This window comes from Pelophylax lessonae, assembly GCF_965119305.1.
Source record: "Pelophylax lessonae genome assembly, chromosome: 8".
Lineage (NCBI taxonomy): Eukaryota > Metazoa > Chordata > Amphibia > Anura > Ranidae > Pelophylax > Pelophylax lessonae.
In genome coordinates, this window is record NC_138775.1 from 61,346,311 (window position 1) to 61,358,319 (window position 12,009).

General features: G+C 46.7%; 1 protein-coding gene across 4 annotated transcripts in view; it reads right to left on the reverse strand.

The window, feature by feature from the left end:
• LOC309561572 (filamin-B-like) overlaps positions 1 to 4,513 on the reverse strand; it is a 359,048-nt gene extending 354,535 nt beyond the window's left edge. For 3 of the 4 annotated variants that reach the window (XM_082265555.1, XM_082265554.1, XM_082265552.1), the window contains exon 1: positions 4,156 to 4,513. In XM_082265555.1, the coding sequence (XP_082121681.1) occupies positions 4,156 to 4,447 (292 nt within the window). In that variant the 5' untranslated portion in view covers positions 4,448 to 4,513. The remainder of the gene's footprint in view (positions 1 to 4,155) is intronic. The other variant, XM_082265553.1, reaches the window with a different exon arrangement.
• Between the last annotated feature and the right edge of the window lie 7,496 nt (positions 4,514 to 12,009).

A 12,009-nucleotide genomic window follows, 5' to 3' on the forward strand; every position in this document is an offset into this window, starting at 1 on the left:
TCTCAGCTGCATCGGTTGTCCTTACAAGACAGCCGACCGTTGGTTAAGGACACCGGTACGGGAGTGATGCCTCTAGCTGCAGCCATCACTCCGGTACATGCACTTTCCGAAATATAGGTAATATCAGCCACCTTGGTGGCTGATTTCGATATATCGGGGAAAGTGCATATCGACCCTCGATATATCGGCTTTGCTGATAATCGGTCGATCCCTAGTTTGTACAGCTAAAGGGATGGGAAGGATCAGCAGTCATGGAGCTGATCCTACTGATAATTATTGGGGACCAAGAGCTGCCTTTCACAGCTCGCTTTGTGCACTTGGGAGTGCGTAGTAAGTGAACTCTTACACAAATATCGGCCTCCCAGCAATGCGTATGTGCGGTGTGTGGGCATTAAAAGCCAACCTTCTGCCACTGCACATGGGTTATGCAGGTGGCAACGGGTAAAAAGCCGTTTGTAAATGGATCACCTGGAAAAGATAACTTACTTTGCCCTCACATGCTTCCAGGAGCAACGGGTGACACCACAGGACCTCACTACTGCCTCTTGGTGTCAGCAGCCCCAATTTCAAATCCGACAGCTGCAGTGGAGGGGGTACTCAGCCCCCCCCCATGCAGTTATAGGGGGGGTACCCACTTGGCACCATGTTAGAGGTTATCTGTCCTAAACATGCGTCCCATGTAACATGGTCTTAAAGGTGGACCTAGGCTTTAAAATGTAGGGAAATTATCTCTCAGGCTGGGTTCACTTCCATGTGTGTTGGAAACGCAAACAAAATGACATGCCTTCCCAACACACACAGAACATACTGCCCTTTGGCAGACGCCTGGCAGTGCCAATTATATTTAATGGCACGTTCATACATCTGCAATCGTGCACATTCTCGCATGCGCCAAACCACCATTGCTGCAGCACCATGCAGTTCGGTGCGGTGTGTTTTTAAAAAACAGTCAGTCAAGGGACTTCTTTTCCGCGTTTGCTATTGAAATGAATTGGCTGCCCTACATCCAACTAGGGTCGTCACCCCATCCCTTTACACCTGAACACATAATTACACAGGTGGTTGTGCCTGTAGGTGTGAACCAAGCTTTAGACATCTGTCACTGGAACATGTGTCCCCACAGGAAGATCTCCACTCTATTCCTATAATAATGGTGACATTTTTTTTAATTTTCCCTTATTTTTTAAGCAATGAGAAACAGAAAGGGGACATGGATGGGAATTAAAACCTGACAGAGTTCTAATCATTCCCCTGTTCTATCCAAAAAAAAAAATAAATAAATCAGCTTTCATCAGAGGCTTCTCACACAGGTCTTTTGCATTAGGACAGCGGACCTTTTAAAAATGTTGCTGGCCACAGGATAAACACTGCAGAATTCAGTCAGCACACAGGAAGGAAAGTCAATGACGTAGGGAATCTCCTTGCCACATTTCAGGTTTAATTGCCCTTTGCCATCATTTGTTTAGCTTCATTTCATACAATCGCCCCACACCCGCCTCCAGTTACATACCAGGTCTAAATATTAGTAGGCAATGCCAAAAGCAATGGAAAAAAAAAAAAAGTGATCTTTAACCCCTTCCAAGCTAAAAGCTATCTCTTGAGCCAGCACTGCAGCAGAGCTCAGCCTCCTACCTGTGCACAGACCACACCCTGCCTCACCTGCACCCCGGCTGCAGACTTTTCCCGCACCCTTCTGATAACACACAGGACAAAGGCCTTGTAATCATTCCACACATCCTCTCACTACAGAGAAGAGCCAAGTGTGACACCGGCAGAGGTCACAGGGCTGCCCTAACAAAACAGCAGGTGTGCGAGGAGCCAGGCCTACCACACATACCTGTCTGATCACCGGGCCAGGTGTATAGAAATTCACAGCAAGCACACATGTACTGGAGTGTGGAGAAGGAGATCCAAGGATCATAGAGAGTACATCGACATACCGGAGTCACCGAGAGTATATCGATACATTGGATCACAGAGTAGATCAATACTAGCATAGTATATTACTAGACTGGATCACAACAGAGTAAACCAATGATATATCCATGTTAGTATAGGCTGGGTTACTATACAGATATCAAACAACACAAAAGGTTAATAATAGACAATAAATCATTACCAAAGTTCAATATTCCAAACACTATAAAGCAGATATGTCATGGAGTCCAGGATATTGTCCATTTCAGGTTATTTGCCAACGCATTCAGATGCATCAAGTGCGTGGGCATTCATTCATTTTACTGGCCAGAATAATACATTTATTCTGGCCATTGAAATGACTGCTCAAGCATTTGATACACCTAGCGTGAACACATTTAGGCGCTTCAGGCATTATTTTTAGCAGCAAAGCGCTCCTCTCCAGAATGGACACAACCCACCCTATAGTCACCAGACAGGAGAGGACCCCCACCTGAGGACACCTGACAGGAGAAGACCCCCACCTGAGGGCACCTGACAGGTGAAGAATGCCACCTGTGGACACCTGACAAAAGAAGAATCCCACCTGTGGACACCTGACAAGAGAAGAATCCCACCTGTGGACACCTGACAAGAGAAGAATCCCACCTGAGGACACCTGACAAGAGAAGACCCCCACCTGTGGACACCTGACAAGAGAAGACCCCCACCTGAGGACACCTGACAAGAGAAGAATCCCCCCTGTGGACACCTGACAGGAGAGGACCCCCACCTGAGGACACCTGACAGGAGAAGACCCCCCACCTGAGGACACCTGACAAGAGAAGAATCCCCCCTGTGGACACCTGACAGGAGAAGACCCCTCACCTGAGGACACCTGACAGGAGAAGACCCCCACCTGAGGACACCTGACAAGAGAAGAATCCCACCTGAGGACACCTGACAAGAGAAGAATCCCCCCTGTGGACCTGAGGACACCTGACAGGAGAAGATCCCCCACCTGAGGACACCTGACAAGAGAAGACCCCCACCTGAGGACACCTGACAGGGGAAGATCCCCCACCTGAGGACACCTGACAAGAGAAGACCCCCACCTGAGGACACCTGACAGGGGAAGACCCCCACCTGAGGACACCTGACAAGAGAAGACCCCCACCTGAGGACACCTGACAGGAGAAGACCCCCACCTGAGGACACCTGACAGGAGAAGACCCCTACCTGAGGACACCTGACAGGAGAAGACCCCCACCTGAGGACACCTGACAGGAGAAGAATCCCACCTGAGGACACCTGACAGGAGAAGACCCCCACCTGAGGACACCTGACAGGAGAAGGCCCCCACCTGAGGACACCTGACAAGAGAAGAATCCCACCTGAGGACACCTGACAAGAGAAGACCCCCACCTGAGGACACCTGACAAGAGAAGACCCCCACCTGAGGACACCTGACAAGAGAAGACCCCCACCTGAGGACACCTGACAGGAGAAGACCCCCACCTGAGGACACCTGACAGGAGAAGACCCCCACCTGAGGACACCTGACAAGAGAAGACCCCCACCTGAGGACACCTGACAAGAGAAGACCCCCACCTGAGGACACCTGACAAGAGAAGACCCCCACCTGAGGACACCTGACAAGAGAAGACCCCCACCTGAGGACACCTGACAGGAGAAGACCCCCACCTGAGGACACCTGACAGGAGAAGACCCCCACCTGAGGACACCTGACAAGAGAAGACCCCTACCTGTGGACACCTGACAAGAGAAGACCCCCACCTGAGGACACCTGACAAGAGAAGAATCCCACCTGAGGACACCTGACAGGAGAAGAACCCCACCTGAGGACACCTGACAGGAGAAGACCCCCACCTGAGGACACCTGACAGGAGAAGACCCCCCACCTGAGGACACCTGACAAGAGAAGACCCCCACCTGAGGACACCTGACAAGAGAAGACCCCCACCTGTGGACACCTGACAGAAGACCCCCCACCTGTGGACACCTGACAGGAGAAGACCCCCACCTGTGGACACCTGACAGGAGAAGACCCCCACCTGTGGACACCTGACAAGAGAAGACCCCCACCTGAGGACACCTGACAGGAGAAGACCCCCACCTGAGGACACCTGACAGGAGAAGACCCCCACCTCTGGATACAACCCACCAGGGGCACCTGGGCGGAGAGGGCCCACCTATGGGTACCAGGAAGAAGGTGACATCTGGAAGGAGGGGACTCACCTATGGACACCAGCTTAATGTTCTCCTTCTCCAGGAACTCCAGGGCCACAGAGACATTCTCCAGCTGCATCTGGCTGAAGGTAGGTCTCTGGTGGTACTTTCTGTACATTCTCTTCTGGCTCAGCACCTCCAGCAGGGCGATCAGTCGAAGCCCATCGCTCAGGTCGGTCTGCAGGTTTCCGATCCTCTTGTTGACACATTTCAGGTGCTCGTTACACCAGCGGGTGAAGGTGTTCTGCTGGATCTTCTTCCATGGAGCGTCCTCCGCCAGGTCCTTCTCGGTCACTGGCATCGTGTGGGAGATGAAGGGGCAGAGAGCTGCGATATGTCCGTGTGCTGGAGCTGAATGCTGCTGTCCCCAGATCGGCTATTACTGCACATGTGTGACCGGACTCCTCCTCCTCTCCAGGTTCTCACACCTCGGCTCATCTATTGCTGGGCAACTGGTGCCATCTACTGGTGGCCGGACTCCACAACGGCCACTGCCAGCCCCATGCCTCTCCAACACTGCCAACTCTACCTCAAATAAACAAAAACAACGTTTTTTAATTAATAATATTATTATTATTATTATTAATAATAATATTATTATTTTTATTATTAATAATTAAAAAAATTATAATTTTGTGTGTTGTGCTGTTATCTGCTTTTGTTAGGCTCCGTTCACATCTAGGCTTTCCGGATCGTAGGCGTAATCATTGCGATTCTGCCCGCGATCCCGAATCACCAAAAAACATGGGACACGCTTGTGATCCTCGTCATCTCCAACGGCACCCCAATTGCAGCAGCGGTCGCCTAACAAATCACGGTAAAATCATGCAAACAAAATCGCAGGGCGCCTGACTCTCAAAAGAAGTTCTGGAACTTCTTTTGAGTGACAGACGTCCTATGATTCTGTTTGTGCGATTTTACTGCGATTTGTGGCAAAATCACTCTGTGATTGGGGTGCCGTTGTAAATGACGGGGATCACAAGCCCCTCTTGTGATTTGCAGTGATTCAGGATCGCGGGAAGAATCGCATTGATTCCGACTGTGATCAAGAACGCCTAGATGTGAGCGGAGCCTAAAAAAACTTGTATATTTATTATTATTTCTTGTTATTATTGTTGTTATTATTATTATTATTATTATTATTAAAAACATTTGTAATTTAGTTTGGGAGCTAGACCTCTACATTTGCTGACTTCAGATTAAAAATTTTATGTAATATTATTATTTAAACATATGTAATTTAGTTTGGAAGCTCTACTTTCTGCATTTGTTGATTTAAAAAACAAAAATCTGTTTAAAATTTGTATTATTATAATAATATTAACAACAGCAACAATAATATTATTAATAATAGAAATTATTATTGTTATTATTATCATTATTTTGTGGTTATTATATTAGTAGTTTTATTATTATTAGGCAAAACAATAAGCAATTTATGCCCTTAGAAAACCTGGGATTCCGTACAGAGCTAGGCTCCCAAAATGTCTCACAAATGTCATATCCCTGTACTCAGGGGAATCAGCAGAATGTATTTTGGGGTGTCATTCCACATATACCCATGGTATATGTGAGCAATATATCATTTATTGACAACTTTGTCTAAAAAAAAAAAATAATTTTTATTTTTCCAAAACTTGTGGAAAAATATAAAATATTCCATGGACTCAACATGCCTCTCAGCAAATAGCTTGGGGTGTCTACTTTCCAAAAAGGGGTCATTTGGGTGGTGTTTGAACTGTCCTTGGATTTTATGCCCAAAATTAAAAGCTTATGCCACACATCACCCACTCTTCTAACCACTTGAAGACCAAGCCTTTTCTGACACTTTTTGTTTACATGAAAAAATTATTTTTTTTACTAGAAAATTACTTTGAACCCCCAAACATTATATATTTTTTAAAAAGCAGAGGCCCTACAGAACAAAATGGTCAGTGTTGCAATTTTTATTTTTGTCATACGATATTTGCAGAGATTTTCCAAACGCAATTTTTTGGGGAAAACATTTTTTTTAAATTTAATGCACAAATACACTATATACTGCCCAATTGTTTGGTAAACTACTGTATAAAAGATGATCTTATGCCGAGTACAAAGATACCAAACATGACATGCTTTAAATTTGGCACGCCCTTTAAAAGCCTTTACAGGTAACCACTTTAGATTTACAGAGGAGGTCTACTGCAAGAATCACTGCCTTCGATCTGACGTACGTGGCAATACCTCACATGCATGCTGCAATTGCTGTTTACACATGACACCAGACTGATGGTTGCGTTTGCCTTTGCTCGCAAAAACGAGGGGACAGGGGTGCTTGAATTTTTTTTTTTTTTTCATTATTATTTATTTTGCTTTTTCTATCTTATTTTGACACCTTCCCTTTCATTTTTTTTTTCACATTTTTATTGTTATCACAGGAAATTTTAATATCCCCTATGATAGCAATAAGTAGTGACCGGTACACTTTTTTTCAAAAAAATTGGAGTCTATTAGACTCTAGATCTCTCCTCTGCCCTTAAAGCATCTGACCACATCAAGATTGGTGTAATAAGATGCTTTCCCAACTTCCCAATGGCGCTGTTCACATCTGGCGAAACCAAAGTCATGAAATGCTCGCAGCTTCCAGTATCTTAGGTCATAGAGATGATTGGAGCCATTCTGGTCTTCAATCAGCTCTATGGTCAGCTGACGGAACCACCGGCTGCAATCTCAGGTTACCGGGTGGGACAGGAGAGCCCAATAAAGCCGTGAAAGGTTTAGCCACTAGCAGTCTAGCGGCTAATTATCTGCTAGGACTGCTTTTCCATGAAAGCCAACCACTGGCTGTAAAAAAACGATACCAGAAAGTGTGTGGTATGCCCACCATTATATCTTCCACTATCTAACTTCTAATGATGGACATACGTGCAATGTTCTTTGGGCTGAGTGAAAAAATAGAACATAACAGATTCCTCCATTCGCATAGATCGATCTGGATGAAGAAATATTTGCCAAGAAAAGTGTTAAAAAATATATGGCGAAGCATAGGGGAGATCTGCCCTCTGTGTCCACTCCATCCCCTATGCTTTGCTATATATGCTCTTTTTTTTTTAACTGTGGTGGTAAAAACACCTCCTACAGCACTGCAATCATTGATTTATGTATATGCTGAGAGCAAACGCTGTTGCTGTCAGAATAAACGAATCAGTGCTGCAGCTGATGGGCGTACCTGCTAAGCAAACAATGGTTAACAATAAAATACAGTAACAGTCAAACATTACAATATAATAGTATACAGTGCAGTAAAACAGTAGAATGTTGGTATCTGCAATGAAAACTATGGTTAAAAATTAAAAACAGTAACAATAAAACATTACAGTATAACAGTATATTATAAAGTAGAGTAAAAGTAGAAAAGTAGAATAAAAAAAAAATATAACTCAAAAAAACGACAACTATTTTTGGCTTTTTTATTTTTTATTTAATTTTTGTAATTTTTTTATTTTTTAGCTACTTTTTTTACACTTTTTTTGTAACTATAAAAAAACTGTTCCAGGCTAGGGTCTCTCAAAACGTGAAAGCCATCTAACATCTTTCGAGACCCTGTGTGAAAGTGTGCCCTAGACTGTGCCGTGCTGTACCCTATACTAATACTCCACTAGTGTGTGGTAGCGACGGAATCAGTCACAACGCAAAGACCAGGTTGGCCAGGACAGGAGGGACAAAAATAGCAGGTGTCACGCCTATACCTGCATTTTCTACAGACACGGCATCTTCTTTGGGGTGTTCTTTGGCTAGGGTTACCAGGAAGGACATCTGGAAAATGCCTCTCATGCAGCCGGCTCACTGCATCTGGATTGTGAATTTGGGCCACAGCACCTTCTGGATACAGAAGGGCTGTGATGATCTCTTCCTGGAATTTTAGGGAAAAAAAATGCTACACAGGAAGTCCAGGTGTCTCACCTAGGAAGTCCTGTGCTGCACCTGCTCTACATTCAACTGTAGAGTTCAACAGTTGAATGGTCGACAATCACAGAATGTCGGTCTGGGCTAGAGAACGTTTTACCTGTGAAGGCAGTGAGTATGATTTTCCTAGAGTTTGCCATGTTTTCTGGTGGTCCTGAGCCCTATCTCTCTCCCACTAAGTCTAGGGTGACGAATTAGCTCTAAATCTTGACTATAAGGTGATCGGAGCCCATCTGTTCACAATCCCGCTTTACCCTAGGGTGAAATGTCAGCCTACCTGACCTCTGGGGTCCCTAACTGCCCCTATGGAGTAGGGGGGTGTTACATATGCTCCACAAATCACTTATACTGAGATCTCAGTCTTCCTAATCCAGTTGATTCATCTGTAATAATAATTCACTATTATGATCACTATAGGGACACTACATATCTCCAGATGTTTTCTTGTATCTTGGTGGGTCTGGGTCTTATAGTTCAGTGAGCAATCTAACAAGTAGGACAGCAAGGAGACCAGACGGGAGGTGAGGCCTCCTGAAGATGAATAGGAGCTCCAAGGTCACCTCAGTATAAAGAAGAGGATATCTAGTTCTAAATGCATTTAAAGGAAAGGAAATCAGCCAATGACTTTGTAAATTGACAAACAAAAGATTAAGTGCCGGGTCACACTTGTGCGATGCGGGAAGGCTGCGAATTCGCAGCCTGTTCCCGCATCGCAAACGCACATCTGGCAGTTCACACTGCCATATGCGATAAGCAGAGGGTGTCAATTAAATGTTAACGACACCCCCAGTTTGATCGCATATCGCAGTGCGATCTGACAGTTCGCACAGAATCGGATCGCACAAGTGTGAACCACTATGCGATCCGATCCGGATGGGGCTGAAAAAAAGGGTCATGTTCGACTTTTGTGTGGGTGCAGTGCAAATTTAGCCATACAAAGTGTATGGCTGAATTCGCACCGCACAGCCGATCGCATGTAATGAAGGAGCAGTGCGCTCTGATATTAAATGCGATCGCCGCACACGCTATAGTGTGAACCGGCACTGAATAAAAGATAGAATTCAGGAACAACAATGTGATTTTCATCCACTGACTTGGCTCCTGCTTTTAACAGATTTGTGAAGGGGCTGCCTGCATGTTTTACATGCAGAACTTCAGTTTAAAGGTTAATACCCCTCGCACTTAAAGTGGTTGTAAACCCTTAATTTGTTTTTTTTTTTTTTACTAAAATGATAAACGTTATACTTACCTGTTCTGTGCAATTGTATTGCACAGAGCAGCCCTGAACTTCCTCTTCTGGGGTCCCCGCTGGCACTTGTGGTTCCTCCTCTTCTTTATGTGCTCCCATAGCAAGCCACTTGCTATAGGGGCCATGTACGGAATCCATTCTGAGCTGGGCTGCGTGCATCTATAGACACACACAATGTGGCTCGGCCCCACCCTCAATCTCTGCTCACAGGATTTTATTGACAGCAGCAGGAGCCCTGTGAGTGCAGGGAATGAGAACAGAGCTGCTGCAGATGGGCACAGCACTGGATTGACTGAGGTAAGTATAAGGCTCCATGTACACGGGACGTTGTAAATGGCCTTTTAGGAGCAGTTGGGCGTTTTTTTCAGAAGCCACTGAACCCACCTGCATGTTATCGTATGTGTCCATGTACACAGGGTCATTTACAGTCATTTGCAGGCAGTTGAGTTCAGGGATGTTTTTTGGAACGCAATTATTTGCGTTCGAACGTGTGTTTCCAGACGTTTTAAACGCAAAAACGGGACTGAACGCGACCGAACGTGATGAAGTACGTTCAGCCACGTTATACGTTTTTTTTTCTTCCATTTAAAATCAATGGTTCCCTATGGGAACGCTGCGCTGTGAGAATCTTGAGGGGGAACTCCACGCCAAAAATGGGGAAAAAAACTGTGTGGGGGTCCCCCCCAGGTTCCAAACCAGGCCCTTCGGGTCTGGTATGGAATTTGAGGGTAGCCCCACACCGAAAAAATGGCGTGTGTGTCCCCCAAAATCCATCCGAGCACGCAGCCCGGTAGGGCAGGAAAGGGGAGGGGACGAGCGAGCGGCCCCAACCCCGTGGACCATACCAGGCCACATGCCCTCAACATGGGGGGGTGTTGTTGCTTTGGGGCAGGGGGAGCTCTGCACCCACCACCTCAAAGCACCTTGCCCCCATGTGTACCCCTACCCATTCAACCCATAAAAGGCAATGTATGTAAATAACGACAGGAGACGTTTTGGAAAGTTTATTAAAAATCTTAATAAAATCTTCATCCGGACTTCTCCGCTCTGGTCTTCTCCCTCTCCGCTCTTCTTGTCTTCTGCTCTTTTGCTGTCCGCTCTTCTGCTGTCCAATCTTCTGCTCTTTTGCCCTCGGCTCTTCTTCTTCCTCCGGTCCTCCTCCGACGCTGTCATCTGTGACGTCATCTGTGTCATGAAGGGGCGGGGCCTCGCCCCTAATGGCTATATAACAATCTACAGAGACTGGAGACCGGCATAATCACCAGGGACAGTGTCGGAGGAGGACCGGAGGAAGAAGAAGAGCCGAGGGCAAAAGAGCAGAAGAGCGGACAGCAAAAGAGCAGAAGACAAGAAGAGCGGAGAGGGAGAAGACCAGAGCGGAGAAGTCCGGATGAAGATTTTTAATAAACTTTCCAAAATGTCTCCTTTTATAAGGTGAATGGGTAGGGGTACAGTGTACCCCATACCCATTCACATAGGGAGGGGGTGCGGGATCTGGGGGGCCCCCTTGTTAAAGGGGGCTTCCAGATTCCGATGAGCCCCCTGCCCGCAGACCCCCACAACCACGGCCAGGGTTGTGGGGATGAGGCCCTTGTCCCCATCAACATGGGGGCAAGGTGCTTTGAGGTGGTGGGTGCAGAGCTCCCCCTGCCCCAAAGCACCAACACCCCCCATGTTGAGGTCATGTGGCCTGGTATGGTCCAGGGGGGGTGGGGCCGCTCGCTCGTCCCCTCCCCTTTCCTGCCCTACCGGGCTGCGTGCTCGGATAAGGGTCTGGTATGTATTTTGGGGGGGACCCCACTTCGTTTTTTCGGCGTTGGGCTACCCTCAAATTCCATACCAGACCCAAAGGGCCTGGTTTGGAACCTGGGGGGGACCCCCCACACAGTTTTTTTCCCATTTTTGGTGTGGAATTCCCCCTCAAGATTCTCACAGCGCAAGTCGCGCCGCGAGTCGGATCATCCTGATCCGACTTGCGGTGCGACTTCCATTCAAATCAATAGGCTCCCATAGGGAACCATTGATTTTGAATGGAAGAAAAAAAACTTGTAATGTGGCTGAACGTAGTTCATCACGTTCGGTCACGTTTGGTCACGTTCGGCCGAGTTTCTGCGTTTGAAACGCCGGGAAACACACGTTCGAACGCAAATAATTGCGTTCCAAAAAACGTCCCTGAACTCAACTGCCTGCAAATGACTGTAAACGACCCTGTGTACATGGACAGATAAGATAACATGTAGATGGGTTCAGGGGCTTCTGAAAAAAATGCCCAACTGCTCCTAAACGGCCATTTACAACGTCCCGTCCCGTGTACATGGAGCCTAAGGGGGGTTGAGGGGGTGATACTATTTCTGAGAAGGTTTTTTTTTCCTTAATGCAGGAAATACATTAGGGGAAAAAAAGTTAAAACTTTACAACCACTTTCACTTTAACCACTTGCCGACCGCCGCAAGTACATATACTGCGGTGGTCAGCCCCTCACAGGCAAAGTGACGTATGGGTACGTCACTAGCCTGTGAGGCTCTGGGGAGCGAGCGCGTGCCACCGGAGGCGTGCTCCCGCTCCCGCGCGGTCACGGACTCCCCCGCGCGTGTGATCGCTTTTTGCGATTTTTTTTTTACCAAACATATGTAGCATAAAACAAATTGGCCGAAAATGTTAAAAAATTT